General features: G+C 40.1%; 2 protein-coding genes across 2 annotated transcripts; both read left to right on the top strand.

Moving 5' to 3' along the window:
- Positions 1-4,799: 4,799 nt before the first annotated feature.
- LOC129429218 (G-protein coupled receptor family C group 6 member A-like) lies at positions 4,800-13,488 on the top strand. The gene is made up of 7 exons (XM_073855450.1): positions 4,800-4,872; positions 6,196-6,390; positions 8,007-8,167; positions 8,687-9,442; positions 9,625-9,822; positions 9,894-10,020; positions 12,479-13,488. Exons 1-7 carry the CDS (start codon positions 4,800-4,802, stop codon positions 13,486-13,488), a joined length of 2,520 nt encoding a protein of 839 aa, XP_073711551.1.
- Positions 13,489-15,206: 1,718 nt separating this feature from the next.
- pcare2 (photoreceptor cilium actin regulator 2) lies at positions 15,207-21,923 on the top strand. The gene is made up of 2 exons (XM_055185420.2): positions 15,207-18,176; positions 20,128-21,923. The coding sequence occupies exons 1-2, from the start codon at positions 15,502-15,504 to the stop codon at positions 20,219-20,221; spliced, it is 2,769 nt and encodes a 922-aa protein (XP_055041395.2). The 5' UTR covers positions 15,207-15,501; the 3' UTR covers positions 20,222-21,923.
- Positions 21,924-22,004: the final 81 nt, after the last annotated feature.

Raw genomic sequence — 22,004 nt, 5'->3', positions numbered from 1 at the left:
TGGCGAATTTCCCCATAGCGCTTAGCTACTTAGCTACACACTGTAGTGTGTTTTGGGCCATATTCCATTTGAACTAATAAATAGAACCAATACATAACATTACAGACCAATAAAGACCAATACACTGTAGTGTGTTTTGGGCCATATTTCACTAGAACCAATAAAATTCCCAATAAAACCAATAGAATTTCTGTGATGGTGTCTATTGTTTTTTTAGCAGGGGAGAAGATGATCATTAATACAGTTTCGGGTCTTATATGAACATAATATATTAAAACCTTGAACGTAGATATAAAAATTAACACTTTTCAGAAGTTTAAACTGTGATTCGGTGAAGCACAAGCAAACATGCTGAAAGAGGAACTACATGTAGGCTAGCTACTGGATTATATAAAAAACTAGGGATGCACGATCTTGATTTTTCATGAACGGTTTTTATACCGATTTTCTTAACAAGCAACTTGGCCGATTCCGATCCGATTTTTTTTCTTATCAAGCAACAAACAAGAAAGAATGAAAGTATACATAAACAATAAAAACAATAACTGTAACCATCTAAAATTAACAGCAGTAACTGTGCAGTAGGCTACGTTCAAAACAAACATAAGTGGTTAAACGAGACCATGACATGGATGGTTGAGTGAGGGTTGATGGTCTTGCCTGTTTTGCATTATCAACAGACTTTTGATACCTATTGTGTTCTATCAGGTGATGAACTTAAATGTCTGACCAAGTTTGTTGTGGTGAATGCAGGGTTCTCAGGTTTTATTTAAAAGTTTGTAGTGAGATAACATCTGTTAGGGGAGAGGCCCCTCTGCCCCACCAAATTCCTCAAGTTTTTGCTAGCAGTTCAATGTTATGTATTATTCATAACTGACCAGAACAAATATAAATTATAACAATTGGTAAGTCTGACAAACAAATTTATCCAAATTAAATAAATTGCTCTACATATTAAAAAATACAAATGTATCAAAATTAAAATGAAATCTGTATTATATACAGTAGGATTGCAGCACTTGCCATCAGCGTGTATTTTAAGCTGTGTTTAAGAGAGAGATAAGGCTAAATGTTCAGTACTACATGGCAATAATAATGAAAGACATCTCTGGTCCTTTCATTAATTTTAGGAAGCCTCTACATTAGTTTAAAGCTAAAGCTTCTGATTGCAAAGCACTTGGAGAGTTTTTTCATAAATCAAATTTAACACGTATTTGGCTATATTCAAGAAACCTGCGTTATTTACCGCATTTATCGGATCTTGCTCTTCTAACTTTCACTCTGTTCGTGCACGGGCCGCGCATCCATGTGATTGGCATCAGAGGAGTGCAAGAAAAACTTGAGACAGCTAAACTCAACAGATAACTTCCCTGCGCCTGTATATATCAGGAAAGTTATCAGTCTCTTAGAAATACAAGGAGTGAGTGTGTAAACTGACTGAAATGCGTGTATCTCACAGTGAATGCGTGAGACTTGAGAGCCCTGCGAATGTACTGTTGTTAATCTCCGCGATTAACTTGTCCTTTACAGACATTGCAGCTTGCAATCTTAATGTCCTGCGCACAGATTTCGAAATGCTTTTACACAAAATGTAGTCTGTGCACGCGGGTGCACTTCCGGAAAAATCGTCCGAAAAAATACAAAAAACGTCCGGTTGCCGATCGCAGCGGTGCATTCCTATTAAAAACCATCGGGACATCAACATGGGCTTAATTTAGTGCACACTATACAGCTCTTTAGATGTTATGGGGTTCACAATGTGTTATAAATCATCAAACTCTTAAACGTTATTGTCACAAGCCAGGGGCTGGCTGCTAGTGTTTAAGCCACGCCCCTTCTCAACTTCCACCTCGAGGAGGTCCCCAAAACCAACCCAATGACCAGACAACAACGAGGACAGGTAAGTATAAAAAAATATTCTTTATTTATTTAAATATTTAAAATGTACTGGGACTTGGGGAAAGGGAAATTAACTTTTTTCCTGTCCGTGTACCTGTATGTAGCTCACGGCGCTTCGCCGCCTATCTCACACAGCTCCTTGTTTGTCTACTCACTCTCCCTTCCTGTTCTCTCTCTCTCCACAGACTACAGCTGGGACACGAGGACACAGTGGATCGATCTCAGAAGGGTTCTCTCACCTCTTCACCGACTGCAGCTTCTTGGGAAGTATGGGTTTTCCTTCACAACTCGTTTCTTTAGCGCTCACACTTGTTCTCTCTATTCCTCCACAGACGACAGCTGGGACACAAAGGCACAGTGAATCGATTTCCAATGGTTCTCTCACCTCGTCGCTGACTACAGCTTCTGGTACGTATGGTTTTCCTTCACAGCTCGCTTCCTTAGTGCTCACGCTTGTTCTCTCTCTCTTCCTCCACAGACGACAGCTGGGACACACAGACACAGTGAATCGATTTCAAATGGTTCTCTCACCTCTTTGCTGACTACAGCTTGTTGGTAAGTATGGCTTTCCTCCACAGCTCGTTTCCTCAGCGCTCACGCTTGTACTCTCTCTTCCTCCACAGACGACAGCTGGGACACACAGACACCGTGAATCGATTTCAATTGGTTCCCTCACCTCTTCACTGACTACAGCTTCTGGGTAGGTATGGTTCTCCTCACAACTCTGTATCTTAGCGTTCACGCTGGCTCTCTCTCTCCACAGGCGACAGCTGGGAAACAGGGACACAGTGAATCGTTTTCAATTGGTTCTCTCACCTCTTCTCTGACTACAGCTTCTGGGTAGGTATGGTTCTCTTCACAGCTCGGTATCTTAGCGTTCACGCTGGCTCTTTCTCTCTCCACAGACGACAGCTGGGACACAGTGAATCGATTTCAATTGGTTCTCTCACCTCTTCGCTGACTACAGCTTCTGGGTAGGTATGGTTCTCTTCACAGCTCTCACAACACACCCCTCGTCCCTGTTGATCGGCAGACTTAACAGGTTATGCTGTACTTTACAGGGTGGCGGACTTACGATAGCTGGCTTACGCCATGCGTCAACTGGACAGTGGTTTCTATATGACGCCGGGGACCAAACCCTCTCGGCGAGCTCGTTGGTCTACAGAGGGGCGAGAACGTCACGACGGCACACCGGGTCGAGCGCTGCCCTTTCCTCGATACCCGTTGGGCAATCGAAAACTGGACCGGGGCGCCCCTTCGTAGAGACCTCGGGGCGGCGGATCTCCTTCGCCTCTAGCTCTGCGATGATGAAAATACACAGGTAAGATAGCAATATTATTTGTAATACTCACACACCGCCAATTGCACAGTTCTTCACCGCCACTCCTAAACACAAGTCCGCCAAGCGTTTGGCTGCGAAAATACTTCAGGATGCCACTCCGTGATTTTTAAGACTGAAACACACTCACAGCATAATCATATACAGGTTTGCTCTAGAACCGCTTTCCTCTTCAGTGCCCCGGGACGAGTGACTGGAGGCGGGGGTACGTCTGACAAGACACAGCAATCTCACTGCAATACACAGCATTACACAGCACCACTTCAAGTGAAAATTCCTACATCCAAAGACTCACCCACCACGCTCAGTGCACACAACAGACGCCCGTCTTCCTTCACTTCGCTCTGGGCGAGAATACGGAGATGGTAACACGGCCTAGTGTTTGTTTTCGTCACTGTAGCTGTTTCAATACAAGGACCCTTTGGCTCACCCACCACACTGACTCAGGGGTAGGGCCACCCACTCTCTCTTGGAAACACTCAAAAAGATATACAGGTCAAATACATGCAATTCACTTCCATAAATGAATGCTGTTACTCACGACTACTGCACTTTCTTCGTCCCACGTTCCCCTATGTTGATTTTATACTGCAATGACTCCAGATACATAGACAGGGCGGTTTCCAGCCGCCAACACCACTTTTCCACAGATGTATACTCACAATGGTACGGTTCTTCTTCCTTTGTTTCTCTCATCCAATGTCAATATCCGTTTACTTTTCAACCTATAAGGTCTATGGTATCTCCATCAACATAAGTCCACGATACAAGACGAGAGAGAGAGCAAGTACAGCGATCCAATAAGCGTAACGGCGAGCCCAACTCAGCGCTACGATACACAGGAACAACATGAACCTAAACTGTGGTTTAAACTGCTCTTAAATACTCTCCTGGGTGTTTGCCATCGTCCAATCACCCGGCGCTCCTCTTAATAACTCACAGCTGTACGTAGTTTGGCTGATTACAGCCCTCGCGATGCTACCGGATGTCCGGTGTTTTCTCTTCCCGGTCCGGGCAGAACATCCGGGCGGAACCAAACTTTCCCAACTTTTGGTTCCGCCCCAAAAGATCGTCACCCTGTGACATTATAACTACAAATAAGTAAGTATTAGAATGTATTGTAACTGTTGTTATATTTATGAGACAATACAACATATTATACGTTTTTTTCCGTTATGATGCAATAAAACCATCCTTTGTTTTCATAGAAAGTGTTACCCATAATATCACAATAGTAACCACCAAAGTAGTTACCAATTACCAATATTACCAATTCAATTGTTGTACTGTCAAATGTAACAATAAAAGCGAAAACGCATTCCTTTGTTAGTTAGTTAGTTAGTTAAACCTTTATTTGTCCCCTTAGGGCAATTTGTTCTGCAGCAAGACATATACACTAGACAAACACAAATACAAAAATCAGACACATGAAATACTTACATTACAATACAATCATCATTACATCAACAACATCATGAAACCTTAATGAGTATTATTCATGCTATTTAACAGACCCATCCCTAATTTATGTCAAGTCCCCTGGGCTGCGTTTAATAGAGAAATGGCTGTCGGAACGAACGAGTGCCTGTATCTGTTGCTCTTTACTAAAGGTAGTCTAAACCGAGACCCAGAAGGTAAGATCTGAAACTCTAAATGAAGAGGATGGGAATCATCAGAAATTACCGATTTTGCCTTCCTAACTACCTGTCTGTTAATACAGGTCAAGGCTGCACTGCTGGACACCTATAATTTTACTGCTAGCCTTCACTATATTTGAAAGAGCAGTTTTGGCCTTAACAGTGAGATTTCCATACCAGCAGACTGCTGAAAATGTTAGTACAGACTCAATGTATGCTTTGTAAAAAAGGGTCATCAAGGTCTTATCGATGCGGAATTTTGACAGTTTTCGAAGGCAAAACTTACTCTCTGAGTCCTATTTGTTAAAAAGTCAAGAATCCACCCCACAATGTTAAAATCAAGGTTAAAAATATTTAAAAGCTTATCAACTAAAATATGTGGTTGGATTGTATTAAAAGCAGATGTAAAATCAATAAATAAAATCCTTGCATGTGTTTTACTACCTTCAAGGTGTTTAAATAACATATTTAGCAGAGTAGTAGTGGCATCATCTACCCCGCGCTTAGCCCTATAAGCAAACTGTAAGGGGTCCATGAGCTGCTCTGTTTGTGTGAAAACTACTTTTTTAACCAGTTTTTCAAAACACTTCATAACTAATGAGGTTAGAGCAACTAAAAGTCATTTAAAACTTTTGGATGATTATGTTTAGCCACTGGAATGACCGTTGACTGTTTTCATATATTCGGCACTTTCTGTTGCTCTAAAGATAACTGGAAATATAATGAAAAATGGGGCCTAATTGATCAGCACAAGAAATGAGCAGACGACTACTTATGTTGTCAGGCCCAAAACTTTTTCCAATTCTAGAGTGTTTAAACATGTTAACCACAGCTAGTTCATCAAAAAAGGGGACAAAACCATTTCCAGATAAATAAGATTTCTGTTCTAAAATGACATTTGTAAAATTAGAGGTGTCAAACCTCAAATAAAACGTGTTTAGTTCAGATGCAAGACTGTCACAACTAAAACCTTCCAACATGACCTTAACATTCTTTTCTGACCTGGTCCCAATAACGGTTTTCATACCATCCCAGGCTGAACGTAGATTTCTTCCGCTAAAATCTCTCTCAATTTTTTCCTTATAATCCTGCTTTGCTCTCTTTATTTCACTTCTTATTTCCCTTTTCAACTTGTTCAATTCTAATAAGTTGCCTTCCCTAAATGCCTGCCTCTTTTTATTTAATAGCAGCTTAAGTGATTTTCTTACCCATGGCTTATTGTTAGGATATACCTTTACAATTTTATCAGGGATTACATTATCAGCACAATAGGAAGCATAACAACTGACAACATCTGTAATATCATCTATGTTGGAACAGGAATCCTTAAACATGCCCCAGTCAGTACAGTCAAAACAGCCTTGAAGGCTCAAGATAGCTTCCTCAGTCCAGATCTTAACACGTTTAGTGAGAGTTTTACCCCTCCTCAGAGCCGTGCGATACGACGGTCACGGGATGAGATGGACACAGTTGTGGTTAGCCCCGCCCAGCGGGGGAAGAGGAAGAGCTTTATAGGCACCTTTAATAGAACCATAATACAGGTCCAATGTCTTATTTTTTCTAGTCAGACACGTAACATATTGATAAAAGTTTCTCAGACACGTCTTCAGTGAGCAATGATTAAAATCACCCAGGACGAAGACAGGTGCTTCGGCCGATATTGCTTGCAATTTTTGTGTAACTTTCAAAATCGACTCCGCGGCTTTATCCGCATTTGCTCTTGGATGAATATATACCACTATAACAAATATTTGTGGAAACTCCCGAGGCAAGGGGGGCGCAAAGACACTGATAGTAGTTCAACATCTGTGGTGCACAAACTTTCTCTAATGAGAAAATTTTTACAGTATCTTTGGTTCACATATAAGCAAACCCCCCCACCTCGCGACATACCTGTAACATTGGCATCTCTGTCCAGGCGTATAGGAATTCATGCTGGAAGCGTACATGGGCTTGCAGCTCATCAGTTTTATTACGAAGTTACTGGGCATTTGATAGAATCATAGAAGGCAGGGGGATCTGGGAGAAAGATTGTTTTCTCAGTCTTTGAAGTACGCCACCTCGCTTTCCTTGCTTCCTGTTTTTGCGTGGAAGCTCACCAGTAAATTCCCCTTTCCTTTTTCCTCTCGATTGATCGGGGAAACAGTTTAGATCAGGGAAGGTCAAATCGATGGGAGGATTATTGACCTGAAAGTTGCTCCATTTTAATAGAAAGTCTCTGCTGTATCGAATATGGGTTGGATTAGGCGCATGCGTTGGATTAGGCGGCTATTTGTGCAGGCTATTTGTGCAGGCTCATTCAGAGTTTCACCGAAGTGGAGCACCGTCCACCATACAATCAAAACAATCCACTCCATCGCTATTTGTTTCCCAACAAAACAGATAAAAGTCAAATGAATTTCTTTTCACTCACTCAGACCGTTTCTATTTGTGCAGGGAATTAAGCAAAGCGACAAGCAAGCAAACAAAACATAAAACATTAAACAAAAAACAAACAACAAGACGTGCCTCGCTGCTGGTCGCTGCACGAGCATGCTGAGAAATGCAACCAAGCAGGTTGATCTCAGAATGCTTCTAGTAAACTCTTATCGTCTAAGGCCATCTTTTAACTCATGTCACAAAAACCAAAAAGTTTTTTAAGAAGAGAATTGTCATAGTAGTCTACACATTTTCAAGATGAAGTCCTGTACCTCCTGTCTCTATGTCTGTGTACTGGGTCTGAGCGTGGGCTTGGATGTGTTGGTCCATTGTAACATTCCTGATTCTCTTAGTGGAGCATACCTGCATGGAGACGTTAACTGTGCAATTTTGTCATCGATTCACTCAAAAGTTATCAATCTTCACAAGCGAACACATCCGGAGCCGTTCATCTGTACTGAGTAAGTGAACAACCCAAACTATTTAACAAAATTTCGAACACTATGTTATGTGTACATTTGAAAAGTAAAATGTTAACAAAATGTTTTTATGTTAACAAAATGCACTTTCTTTAATCACCAGTTTTGATCTGATCCCGTTTGTACAATCATTGGCTGCCATCCACACAATTGAAGAAATCAATAATTCTTCATTTCTTCCGGGAATTAATTTTGGATATGAAGTCTGTGATCCCTGTGCATCTCCTACTAAAGCGCTGCACTGTCTGGAACATCTATTGGCTATAAACGGATCTCTGCCGGTTCTCTCTGACTACTCAGATTTCCGTCCGTCAGTGAAAGCGCTTTTGGGAGAAAGATACTCTGAATTATCTATCGCTGTTGCCAAACTCCTCAGCCTCTACTTGTTTCCTCAGGTAATATACAGCTCTCTCTTTACTTTAAGTGAAAGTTTTGTCATTATTTACTTATTCAGCTCTTAAAAAAAATAACAGTACATGAACATGTCTGTCAAGTTTAGAGGGTTTAGAGGGTATTATTAACAAATCCTCTTTTCCCTTCACCAAAGATTGCAGAGAGACCCTCACAAGGATTTTATAAATGAATAACTTCTTAAATTTTGGTCTGTTCCTCACATACAGTTATCATAAGCTTTATAGTATGACACACAGATTATAAAAATATTTAATTATAATAAATTATATAGTTTTTTTTTTCACTAAAAGCTGTCATAAATAAGGAGGAGCAGTCACCCTTCAAAAAGTTTGTACCTAAAGAGTGCATATTCAAAGATACATTTTGATTCAAAACCTTTGCATATCTATGTGTTTTGATTATCTATGTTGTGCTGTACAGTATTTACAGTTTAACGCAGATAAGAATGTAAATCGATCAATATTGGAAATGATTTATGCAGACTCTCTTTCTGTTAACAGATCAGCTGTACCTCTTCTTCACCAGTCCTCAGTGACAAATTGCGTTATCCGTCTTTCATGCGTGTCATTCCCAATGATGTCCACCAAACTAAAGCACTGGTCAAGCTAATGACCCATTTTTCGTGGGACTGGGTTGGTGTGGTTTATGGAGACGATGACTACGGTAGAGCAGCTCACCAGAGTTTACTGGAAGAGGCCAAGGGAAAAGTATGTTTCGCCTTTGAGAAGGAAGTAACGCACTACTTGGACCACGTGGATGTTGATAAGCAGGTCAAAGATGCTGTTGACAGTATACTAGCTTCATCCGCACAGGTTGTTCTCCTTATTCTAAAGCCACAGCTGGTGGAAAAGATCTTTAAATGGATGATTCAAACCAACACAAGCAGAATCTGGATCGCGAGTGACTCCTGGTCAATGTTTGGTCCTTTAACAAAGATACCAGACATAAATAAAGTGGGTGATGTTTTTGGCTTTTCCTTTACCATGGGAAATATACCAGGGTTTGAAGATTACTTGAAAAATCTCAGGCCAACACCAGGGGCAAGAAATGACTTTATTGAAGAGTACAAAGAGTTGCGACTGAACTGCTCCATCTCACCTCTGAACTGCAGTGTAGATGAATTGCTGGGTGTGGTGGACCTGAGAGAGGTTTACAGTCAGAGAGTGGCGATATATGCGGTAGCTCATGGTCTCAAAAAACTTCTTAAATGTAATGAGACCGCCTGCAACGGCGATATCAACTTTCCACCTTGGCAGGTGAGATTTCTCAGAGGGGAAGATTATGTCTAACATGTAACGTGTGCAAATTTGATGTTCTGTTGTGTTTTGTAAGTGGGAAGTTGAACCATAGAATGTCCATAAGATTTTCAATATTTCAACATCAAGATGTCAGGTAAAATATGGATGCATATAAATAAAGTTTTATTTTTTTTCTGCAGCTGGTGGAAAGTATTCGTAGTGTGAATTTCACTCTTGATGGCACTACACATTACTTTGATGAGAACGGGGACTTTACGGATGGTTATGACCTCATATGGTGGAAGAAAACTGATGTTGGACGATTTATTGAAGTTGTTGGAAAAGTTCTCTTAGAAAAAGGACAAGCGGAGCTACTGAATGAATTCCAGAAGTTAACGGTGGGTTTTGTTCTTCACAATCAATGTTCTCATAGAGTTTATCATTAAAGATCATCTCTTGTGTCCTGCAGTCTTCAGTCCAGGTCCAGTTTAAATGCTTAGAGTCCTGCGGGCCGGGCAGCAGTAAGAGTGTGACAAACAATTCCTGCTGCATCAGCTGCATTGTTTGTACTGAAGGAACTTACACTAGTGAATATGGTAAATCTATACACATTTCTCTTACTCAGTTATCTTTCTGGTTCTGTTTAATTTGGCTAATGAATGCACACATAAAGAAAGTAAGAGGTAAATACTGATTGAAGAAGAAATTGGGTGGAGTTATGTGAAAGACAAGAAACTTACCTAACTGACAGATCGATGTAGAAGTGTTTGCTTGGGATAAAGGTCAAATGAAATATGTAAAGACTAATTGATGATGGGACGTTGAATTATTTGAAAATAATGCACACCCAATGTGGCAATGCGGCACATTCGAAGCAGAGTTACACCGCAGGTGTGCATTATTTTCAAATAATTTAAAGAAGCGTCAATTATTCCTCTTATACCATGGTTACCATAGACATTGCTCTAGTGGTTATTTTAAGGCATTTGACAGGTCGGAGGTGTGTTTTACAGAAAAAAAATTATCAACACCTGTGTAACATTTCTCAACCAATCAGGTTAAAGCATTTAACAGTCCTGCCCTGTGCTATAATACTCGTTAAAAACGTTTTCACATTTTGATACTTATAATGTCATTAATACAGCGATGTGAAAAGGTGTTTTCCTCCTTCCTGATTTTTTGTTTTTTTGCATGTTTGTCACACTTTAATGTTTTATATCATCAAACAAAGGTAAATATTAATCAAAGATAATAAAAGTAAAGACAGTATGCAGTTTCCATTCAATACGGTTCACTTGGCATTGCGTCAGTTTGCTGATGCTACGCTATGGGGAAACTCCTGTTTAATCCGTGATTGAAGCCTATTGGTTAACGTCTGTAAAAATGACAGACAAATGGTGTTCAAACCCACGTTAGGGCAGGGCTTACGCTCTATATAACGTGGGTTAGAATGCCATTTCGCTTATCTTATTTCTCCTTCAATCTAGAGAAGCCATACTCTGCCGTCGAATCAAGCCCTGCAGCGGATTCCACGCCTTGCGTCTTCCCCTGCCTGCTTTCCGGCAGGTAAAAGAAAGAGTGAATTTCCAGAGCGAATTTCCTCTAAAAGAGCATTTCTCATCGTCATTTGGGGTGTGTCTCCTGCCTGGGTCCTGCTCACGCTGAGTCCGTGCTCGAAGGGACGAAGACCAGAACCCCCTGCCGACCACCAGCAACATGGTCTCCTTTGGCGTCGAGGAAGCTCTCGATCTGTCGTCCTCGGAGGAACTGGGGGATTGGGCGGCTTCAGATGAGAAAGCTGCTGCTGCAGATGAGCCCAGCGAGACACGCCCCCAGCCTGGCACGAGCTCGGTCTTCAATCATCGGCCCCGTCAGAGGCAGAGCACAGCCGTCTGGATGAGTGGTTTCTCCAGCTGTGACGCCGTCATACATCTCATCAACGGCAAGCGCTGTTTTTCCGGTAGGTCCACCAGGAGCTCACAAAGTCTTGGCGTGCTCCTCACTCCACCCGAGCACAAAGCTTTGTCTCCCAAATCCTGTCTGTGGTGGACAGCGCGGACAATCGTGGCTACTCCAAGCTGCCGTCGCTCGAGCAATCGCTTGCGGTTCATCTCTGTCCTTCGTCAGCCGCCGGCTGGTGCGCTAAATCCAGCCACCCTTCTAAGCCTTGCTGTATGACTTCCTCTCTGGCTGCTAAGTCATACTCCGTTGACGGTCATGCAGCATCGACCCTCCACATGATGGCTGTTCTGCAAGTATATCAAGCTAAGCTCCTCCAAGATAGAAATGAGTCGGGCCCCGATCCAGCCATCGTCAAAGACCTGCGCAGTGCTACAGACCTGTCCCTTCGCGCACCAACACAACCTCAGCAGCACAGACCCGAACCCGGAGGTCAAGCGTTAATACCCGACATAAGCGCCGGCCCCCCATGACGCCGTGGTACCCGTACGAAGCGCCGCCCCCCTGAAGTGATGCTGAGGAGGAAACGAGGCTTAGGTCCCGCTACGCCTGGCTCACCCTCGAAAGTTCCAGGTGTTTCAGTCCCCTCGGGCGCTGGACACAACCTCGCTGCCACAGTGAAACAAACATTTGTAACTTTTCACAAAAAGAGCAAATTTCCTCCTCTATGCACCCACACACACGGCTCGCCGTCCATAACATTATTGACGCTCGCCGGCAAACTTCACGTTTGGCAATCCATCCCGGAATCCCGGGCTGGATTCTAAATGTAATTCAGAAACGGTTATTATATTAAGCAGACCATTTAGTAATACTCTAAAGATTGGTAGTTGATAAGTATTTGAAAGTTACATATACTTAAGTGGACTATCGAAATAAAGTGTTACCAAAAAGTGCTTGCTTTGTTTTCCCTTAATAACGAAAACCTTCATTTAAAAATTGCATTTTATGTTTACTTGTGTTATCTTTGATTAATATTTAAATTTGTTTAATGATCTAAAAATCAGAAAGGGGGCCAACACTTTTCACACCACTGTAGCCTATATTGTTCAATCCTAATACAAATCTGATGTTTGCATGTGACTTCTTTTACAGATGAAAGCAGTTGTCATAATTGTCCAGATGATCAGCACTCACTAGAGAATGCGACTGAATGCAAACCATTCGAGGAGAAGTATCTCTTCTGGTGGGAAGCGTATCCCATAATTCTCTTAGTGGCAACAACAATAGGCATCATTCTGGTGTTTACTTCATTTATCATTTATCTCACACACAGAGACACACCAGTATTCCAAATGGCCAATCTCGAGCTATCTTGTTTTATGCTGCTGGGCCTGATGGTTAGCTTCATTAGTGTAATCATGTTTATTGGCAAGCCAAACAAACCTCTGTGTCAAGCACAGCAGGCCGTGTACGGCCTCGGTTTCACTTTGTGTGTTTCAAGCATCCTGATTAAAGCCTATTACACCTTCCTGGAATTCATGCCCTTAAATCAGAGCACAAAACATCATCTTAAAAAACTCTACATGCCTTATACGAATTTGCTTGTGATTACCACCGGTCAGGGAGTCATCCTGTTGTTCTGGCTGATTTTCGACTCTCCTGATGTAAAGAGGGAGTGGCCTGAAACAGGAATGGTAAAGTATGTCATCTGTAATGATGGATCTATTGCAGGTTTTGCAGTCATGCATGGTTATATTGCTCTGTTGGCCTTCATTTGTTTCTTTCTTGCCTTCATGGTCAGAAGAGTCCCACAGGATTTTAATGACACAGGGCCCATCATCTTTAGCATGTTGATTCATCTGTTTGCCTGGCTTTGCTTTATTCCCATTTACATTAATAAGAACCAAACAGAACAGAAACACATTGTTCAGGCTTCAGCTGTTCTGGCCTCCAGCTATGGCATAATCCTCTGCCATTTTGTCCCTAAATGCTTCATAGTCCTGTGGGATTTGTCTGGGAACTCAAATTCTTCCAGGATGCGGAGGTCGAGTAGGCGTGTTGGACACCACACAGAAAGGGCAGACATTGTGTTACCTGAACAAGGCCACATTCCTCCAACCTCAAGTATAATCACTCATGGTGTGGGAGAGGATTTAGCATAATCTGTGCAGACAGTTAGCACACTTTCTAGTGATACTACCACCAGCGTTGTACATACTGTGGGATTATCAGAGGAGCATAGAGACGGCACTATAAACTCTATACAGAACAGACAAAGACACACTACACATTTCTACGTGGATTGTCTTGCTTTTTGTACCAATTGATAGATTAACCTATTATCCACCAAATGTCCACACGTATGTCCAAAACAGATACTTTTCAGGAAGTAAAAAAACAGCGTATTTCAAAAGCAGTTGAATGTTGCGTTGTCATACTTGGTACGGCATCTTTACATGTAACCATATTCTTGCCAGTGTAATGATATAATCCACATTTGACCAAAATGAGTTTAAATGGACATACGTGCATAATTTACAGTAACTGTGGTCGATACGCGTTCTTCTGATCATTAATTAGAATGGCCAAGTCGCGTTTCATATTGACAGATGAATACGCTCAGTTTATTAAATAGCCTACGTCTTAGTTTATTAAATATGCTTAGTTTATTTAATATTAATTATAAATGTATTAAATGTGTCTTGCAAACTATGAAGGGACAATGAATCAATACACTGACATGGTAATGCTAGACAGATACTTTGTTTGCACAGTCCTACCGTAATTTTGTCACTTTTTTTACTAAACCCAATCGTTGGACACTTGAAATATGTGGCACAAGTCACATGGAGGTTTTTTAATGCTTTTCCATCTTTTTGAATCTTGAATGCTTCTTTATAAATCTGGTTTAAAATTTTGGTTCCAAAAAACAAACAATGTCACTGAAAGTTTAAATGACATGAGAGCGAAAAAATGACACATTTTTGGGTAAACTAACCTTTAATTGCTTTTTACTGTTTTTTTTCCATATTTAAGAAAATGTAGAACATGCATTTGACAGAAGCTTTTTTTTCACAGCGAGTGTATTCAATGTATAAAATTGTATCAGTATTTGTGTTCCTGGGGAATCAAATCAACAACCTTTTGACCTGCTCATACAGTAGTCTGCCAATTGAGCTACAGGAAAAAATTTGAAGAGTTTAGATGCAAAATCTTCTAAATGCATCTGACATATTTTCTTGTAAATTATAATTTTTTATCAAACAAATTCTGCCTACAAAGCTGTGTTTCTGTATGGCGGGCTGTATCGCGATTAAGTGGATTTTAACCGAAAGTATTGATGAACATACATAATATGCTAAGAGCATTCAGTTATTATCATTATCTTATTTTTGCATGTGTATATCAAAAGCATATGTAGTTGTTCTGTACTAACTTGTTAAACACCATAAAACACTGTGTAACAATGCACTGAATTGTGTATGTGTGTAATATGTAGTATAATATACATATTTACAAACATACACTGCATAACTGAATTTGTCTTTACCTTTAATACACTTATGTGTCTGTGACTGTAAGGTTTACCTGTGACTTTCATTTAAATTCTTCTTAGCAGATATCTGGCAAATGTCCAGAGAGGATTTCAGTGAGAAGTAAACATACAGAAATACTCCAGTCACACTAAACCTCATTTGTAATGTGTTACAGTTCTTTGTGAAAAACCCTTGTGATGAGGGCTTACCTTTAACCTGATATGAAGTTACTGTAACATATTTAATTAATTCAATACAAAATAGTCACCTTACCAATATCACTTTCATTGCTTTTTAGTTTGAGAAAATTATTTCTCCAAATGAAAGGTACAAAAATAAAGACAGGGTAACCAGCAGGGCATCTTAATAGCATGATGAGCTTATGGTCTTACGCATGCACAGTGTCACCATATGTGTTTGTGTGTGAGGCTGGACATTCTGTGTCTCAGTCACTGGGATCGTCTCGGCTGTGGTGAAACTCAACAATACAGATTTAAAAGACTTGAAGAAGATATTTTAAGGGATGATCAAAGAAGCGGAAAGGGAATGACATGATACACAGGAAAGACATTTATGTTTTCTGAGACACTTTTAAACCCACGCTAATAAAATTTATCAAAAGAAAAGGAATACACCAACATGGGCTGTTCACCATCTAAAGGTCAACTCTTCAGTAGAAAAGCTCCAGCAACCGCACCACAAGAACTGCTCTCAAATACGCCTTCAGAACAATTGGCAGATAAAGAGACACAGGACAACACAGTAACCATAATAGGTAAGAGATCCTCAGAAGATTATGTGGTTTGTGATGCTGCTGTGAGAGTCGAAGAAGATGGTCCTCAAGATGACGTAGATGTGGTCCAGAAAGGAGGTCCTCGGAATGAACAGATTGCACAAGAGGGCCTCTTAGGGAACATGAAAGAAGGCAAAGAAGAAATAAAGACAACAGATAAGCAAGCAAAACCGAGGATGCAAAGAAAACATAGGCACAGAAAAACCTCAAATGTGCAGGACAAAACAGAATTCATATTAAAAGCACACCAGGCAGCCTATGCTTATCTAAACCCCAGCATATCCAGATACGAGTCGCTTTTAGGGCTTTTGGACCAGGCGGCTCAGACCCGCTTATCTTTGCAGACCACGGTGGCTTCAGTAGTCTTGCATTATGAAGAAATCAACCAGGCTTTGGAGGAAATGGCGGCTGAAGGTGAGCAGATGTTGTGCGAACACGGACACTATATGGCATCACATTGCCCGCCTACAGCAACCAAACCCAACAATGAGCTGAACGTTTCTGAGGTTCCTTTTGAATTGCTGCAGCAAATGCTTCTTAACTCCACACAGAAAATGATCTCTGTGGGAGACTCTGTGAGATGCCTGGGCGACTCGGCCTTACAAGAACTAGCTGATTACTTTGCTTCCCTGTCTCAGTTGTTAGGAGAGAAGCTGCAGGCTAAGCACATGGCAGAGGGGCGCTTAAAGCAGATTTTGACTCGTGTTGAAGCTGCTGCTCTCAAAAAGTCCAGTCCTGAAGATTGTACCTTGCACAGTGAGGACAGTGGCATAGGTGCAGAAAATGAGTGTCAGATTGGCTCAGAACGCCTCCGTTACCATCGAAGTAGTTCCGGATCAGGATCAAATGTGGCTGCAACATTTGTTTGTACCACAAGTAGCTCCCCTGATAAGCAGTTTCTAAATGGCAACGAGGAAGCTACAGATAATGATGACTATGACTATGTGGATGACGATGATGATGATGCAGAAGTTAAGGACGTCAGTGTTAGAGACGAGCAGACGATTGAGAAAACAAGGGGTACGATATGTGGTTCTTCTGATGCAGGCTCCAGTCATCCTCTAGTTAAGAATGGGCTTCAACTCTATGACCAAAACAACAGTAACTTAAAGAAGAAAACCAGACGACCAAAAACTGCAGACAGCAGCTGTCAGATGAAGCCAAAGCACTGCCACTTAAGGGGACCAAAGCGTTCACAATCCACTGAGTGTTTATGTAGCAAAAGAGAAGACTTTGATATAAATGTGCAACAGAGAATAAACAAACAAACTCTTGAGGGGGTTTTGACAAGTAAGAGTTTGCCTAGAGAGCTTAAAAGTCATGTTCGTTCAAAGATAAGAAAACCATTATCTGAAGGACAGAATGCAACCAGGTACTATGGTCTTCAGTATGGTAGCAAAGGGCCATCTAGAGCAATACCACCTAATTCTCCTCCAACATTTACTCCACAACCACCTGGCCGAAATGCTGTCAAGAGGCTCATTAATACTTTTAGCCAAAGGGTCGATGGCAGTTCCACACAAGGTCCTTTAGATCAAAAACCAATGAAAGTCAAAAGTAACAGGAAATGCGTGCTTCCGTTGCTGTCAAACAGCAGAGGGGATACAAGCATCCATCCACCTGAGGCCAGACTGGCAGACCGAGCTGAGCATGTGGATTTAGACAGTCTTCCTCCTCCACCCCCAGAGATGCTGATGGACAACTCTTTTGAAAGAAGTGTGGGCTTGGCATCTAAGGAGGGGACTCATGGGTCACAGTGTACACAGCACCACGATTCACTGCAAAGAGAGACTGTGACCCCCAAAGGAGCTAACATGCAACAAGACTCCATGACTTACTCAGCCACTCATTTTTTGGGGCAAGATGCCTTGGTGGGTTCCTGCACTGAACAAGATTACAAGCAAACGGTTGAGCTGGAGTCAGCAGCCTCCCTCAAGCAGGATTTCCGAAAGGTTGTTCATCTGCCATGCCTACTTGCTGAGTCCACTGCCAAGATAGGCCTAGCTAATGGAAGTACACACAGATCTCAACCACATCAAGAATGCGATGATCACATGGAGGGTTATGCCACAACTCTGCAATCAAAGTTTTTTCCACCTACAACTCCGCCTGTCTCCAGAACACGACTTCCACCTTCTTGTGCCGTTGTGTACCATGCAGTGCCAAGTCCTCCATCTGCATCCACAAAACCAGCCATCACTAGTATACATAGTTGGGTCATGGCAAAAGAAAATGACGCTCAGGTTATAAGTTCGCAATCAGTTTCTGAAGCTCGGGCAGCATTCTGTCAGGACAACCAATCAGTCCCTCATACATGGACATCTTCATGTACTTCTACATTACCACGGCCATGGGGCGAACCTGCCAGAAGGAGACTGCCAACGGCTTGTCTTCAACCCTCTTTTATGAGACGTAGTCCCTCAGGTCAGAGGTCATCATACAGTGAGCAGCAACAACCATTCCCTGATGCCAAGCAACAACAAGTTCAAGGCAGTGATGTCACAGCTTTGACAAGTGATGGGTATGTTTATGAAAATTATAATGGTCTGAATGTTTTTTTTAAGTTTTTAGTTATATGAGTGAGTGACCATTAACTCTTTCCCCGCCAGGATTTTTTAAAAAAGTTGCCAGCCAGCGGCAGCATTTTTCATGATTTTCACAAAAGTTTAATGCCTTCCAAAAAATGTTCTTCTTTAAATAAAACAAACAATATATCAAATGAAAGAACAGACCCTCGCTGCCTAAAAAAACCTGTTTCATCCTACCCTCATTACTTCTCTTCTTATTTCCTCACAAATACTCGTAGGTTTCTTCAAAAACTCCCAATGTTGAGCAAAAAGCTGAGATAATTCAATTTTTATGAAGGACTTTTGATGGAGATCAGATGCAGAGCGATCTTTAAAACATATGCGGAGTTCTTTCTCTTTCACGTGAGGCGTTACTTCCAGGTTGTATAAATTGCAGAAGTGGTGGATAATAGCGGCATTGCGGAAAGCCGGAAATTCTCATCATTGGCAGGGAAACGTTTTCTCTTAATTGACGAGTTATCTCGTCAATGGCGGCGAAAGAGTTAATATAATTGTGTGTTTTGTTAAGTAGAAACATGCTTATTGTGTCAGCACAAATTTGCTACGTACAATGCAAAAACAAGCTATGTAGAATTTTCTCTTTGTTTTTTTTTTAGTTTTTTGTTTAACTGTTTTGCCACAGGCAAGAACATATTTGTAATTGTTGAAATTCTAGAAATACCAGTTTTGTAACTAATTTAAGCACAATGTTAACTTTTGCCCTATTACAATTTTCTGCAACCTACAGTAGACCTAAAACAAACCAAATTATTTTTTATGTCCCATGATTTGGCAGTAAGCTGATTTTTATTTTTAAGCAGATTAAAAAAATAAGGGTGCAGTCATAGTCTAATGATTAGAGAATTGTAACCTGAAGGTTGCCTCACGGCCAAGAGATTGTGACTAAGGTGCCTTTGAGAAAGGCATGTTTCCCCCAGTTGCTTCCCAGGTGTTGTAGTGTTAGCTGTGTATGTGTTCATTCACTACTCACTGGGATGGGTTAAATGCAGAGGTCACATTTCGGGTATTGTAATATTTGACAATCACGTAACTTTCATTTTTCATTTCACGTTGAGTAGAACTGTGATTGCAATCAGTTTAGCGTTTCCTGGACAGTGTTTGAATTAATCCAGGAATATGCCATAGTATTATTAAGACATTTAAGTACCCTAAATACCTTACTTGAGACAAAACAATAGCAGTGATACATGTTATGATATGTCAGTACAAGGTGTTTTTAAAGAAAGCAGGTCAAGCATGCGTTTTAGTCTGAGACTAGAATAAACCCTGTCCTGGAAACCACCCCATAATGTATTAAAGTTAATTAAATCAAAGTTATTACAAATTGATATATCTATTGTTTATTTTAAAGAAATGTAGTTCCAATTTTAACAGTATTGACAGGGTGTTACATAGATATCCTCAAGCCCTGTTCACCAACTGAACAACATTCAAATTCAACTGGAACAGGATGAGTGGAAATGCTGAATTTATGATCTTTTCTTTGTCTGACATAAACCGTAATCACTTGTAAATGATTGAACTTTATTCTTAGAGATCTCAAACAAAAGATTTTTATTTAGTTTAAAATAGTTTTGTGGCCTTGACCATGCTGGCCACATTATTTTAATCTTATTAGTGTTAATCTGGGTAAGGCTAAGAATAATCCACGTGGATTAGCATCTGTGTATTCTGTATGAAGCTCTGGGCTTTGAGTTACACTCACTTGTCCTGATGCCCTACTTTCTAATGACATCACAGCACTTCTCATTTTGAGACAATTACATTATGTTGTTCAGATAATAAATATGTTTTTGAGAGAGAGTTTATGAAACATCATCTGCGAGTCTTAGAAACGTTTGTTTACATATTAATGCTTTTATTTTTTTTATTTATTTTTTACAGGACTCACATTGTCTCCATATTACCAAAAGGCACAGATCTGGAGCCATATAATGCCAATCTAAACACACACACCATGTTAGAGGATGAAGATTAGCTGGATTCATCTTATGAATGGAAAACCTTTTCCAATAAATTTCAACAACATGCACCACACACAAAACAATTTATAGAACAGGGTTATATTTAGTTCTGGTTCTGTAGGGTCAGTGTCCTACAGAGTTCAGCTTTAACCCTAAATCAACACACCTGAAGAAGCTCATGGAAGTCAACAGGATTATTTGAAAAAGACAGGCAGGTGTGTTGGATTAGGGTTGAAGCTGAACTTTGTAGGACATTGAATAGCAATGTTATAGAATTCATAATAAACTCTTTTAATCTGTTATTCTTTTTAAATGCACACACCATTTCCAGTCTAATGCCTACAGTAAGTACCTTATAAGTATTGTAAATGGGCTAGTAAGATAGTTATGTATTACTAACTGTAATCAATTAATCTAATTTGTCAATTAATTGTAGGCTCATATGCAAGCAAGGGCCACATGCAACACATGTAACAAAACCATATAAGATCACATCCTGGGTTTTTGGTTTAAATAAATCAAAGTTGTACATACACTACCGATGAAATGTTTAGGGTCAATTACTCATTCTTTATTAATACTTTTCAACATTTTAGAATCAAGTATTTAAAGCTGTGGAACGACACAAGTATATCAATGAGAGTTATGTAACTATAAAACCCCAAATTTTTATATAAAATATATTACTGTTTTAGAATATTCAAAGGAATCACTTTATTGCCAAGAATTTGCAGAAATGTTGTTATATTTTTTAATATTTACTCATTCTGTGATGCTTTTCAAACAACAGAAGTTCCTATTGATTCTGGAGTCTTATTGTCTACTTTCTCTATTTAATTAGTTAAAAATAAAACATTTTGGTAACACTTTACAATAAGGTTCATTAGGTAACATTAGTAATAATAAAGAACTGCACTTATACAGCATTTATTAATCTTTGTTAATGTTAATTTCAACAATTAATAATACTTTTTAAAAATCTTGTTAACATTAGTTAATGCACCATGAACTTGAACAAACAATTAAAAGCTTTATTTCTATTAACTAACATTAACAAAGATTAATAAATACTGTAATGTATTGCTCATGGTTTGTTCATGTTAGTTAATACATTAACTAATGTTAACTAATGAACCTTATTGTAAAGTGTTACCAACATTTTAACATGTATGCATTTGGCAGACACTTTCATCCCAAGCGACCACACAGTACAAGTCAAGGTATACGTTTGTGCATTTCTATAAATATTTACAGCACAATTAAAATGCAATGTTAGCCTGCAGCATGTCACAATAATTGCATTGTGTTTTTTATTTTAAATGTTGGTCTGCATTCATTGGTGTTAAAAAATACTTGTGACCCCTGCAGATTTCTGAATAAACTGATTGTAAAATGTGATGTGAACACAGCATTTTAAATACTTAAAAGTTGTAAGGCATTGAATAGATGAGTTTAGTGTATTGTAAAGATCCAAACTGGAATTTGGTATGGCTGTCAAAATACAAAAACACAATTTGGTGACTTGCTCATGATGAAATGCTTCTGATAAATGATATACTGTATGACATTACTAGTTAACGTCACTATAGTGACACCTGCTGGTTAAAGAATGTAGTCACATGAAAGATTGTTTAAATCTCACCTCCCTGAGGAATGATGTAATGGACTCTTGGAACCGTTTCAACTTATTGAAGTGACCTTTTTGATGTGAATAAACTAAATCATCCTATCATACAATCTCATCATTGGAGCTCTACTGAATTCATTGTAAGTGACATGTAAATCACACTTTGGTCA

The sequence above is a fragment of the Misgurnus anguillicaudatus genome, chromosome 18, assembly GCF_027580225.2.
Source record: "Misgurnus anguillicaudatus chromosome 18, ASM2758022v2, whole genome shotgun sequence".
In the NCBI taxonomy this organism is placed as follows: Eukaryota; Metazoa; Chordata; class Actinopteri; order Cypriniformes; family Cobitidae; genus Misgurnus; species Misgurnus anguillicaudatus.
The sequence above is the reverse complement of the archived record's forward strand: the minus strand, read 5'-3'. Positions and strand labels throughout refer to the sequence as shown.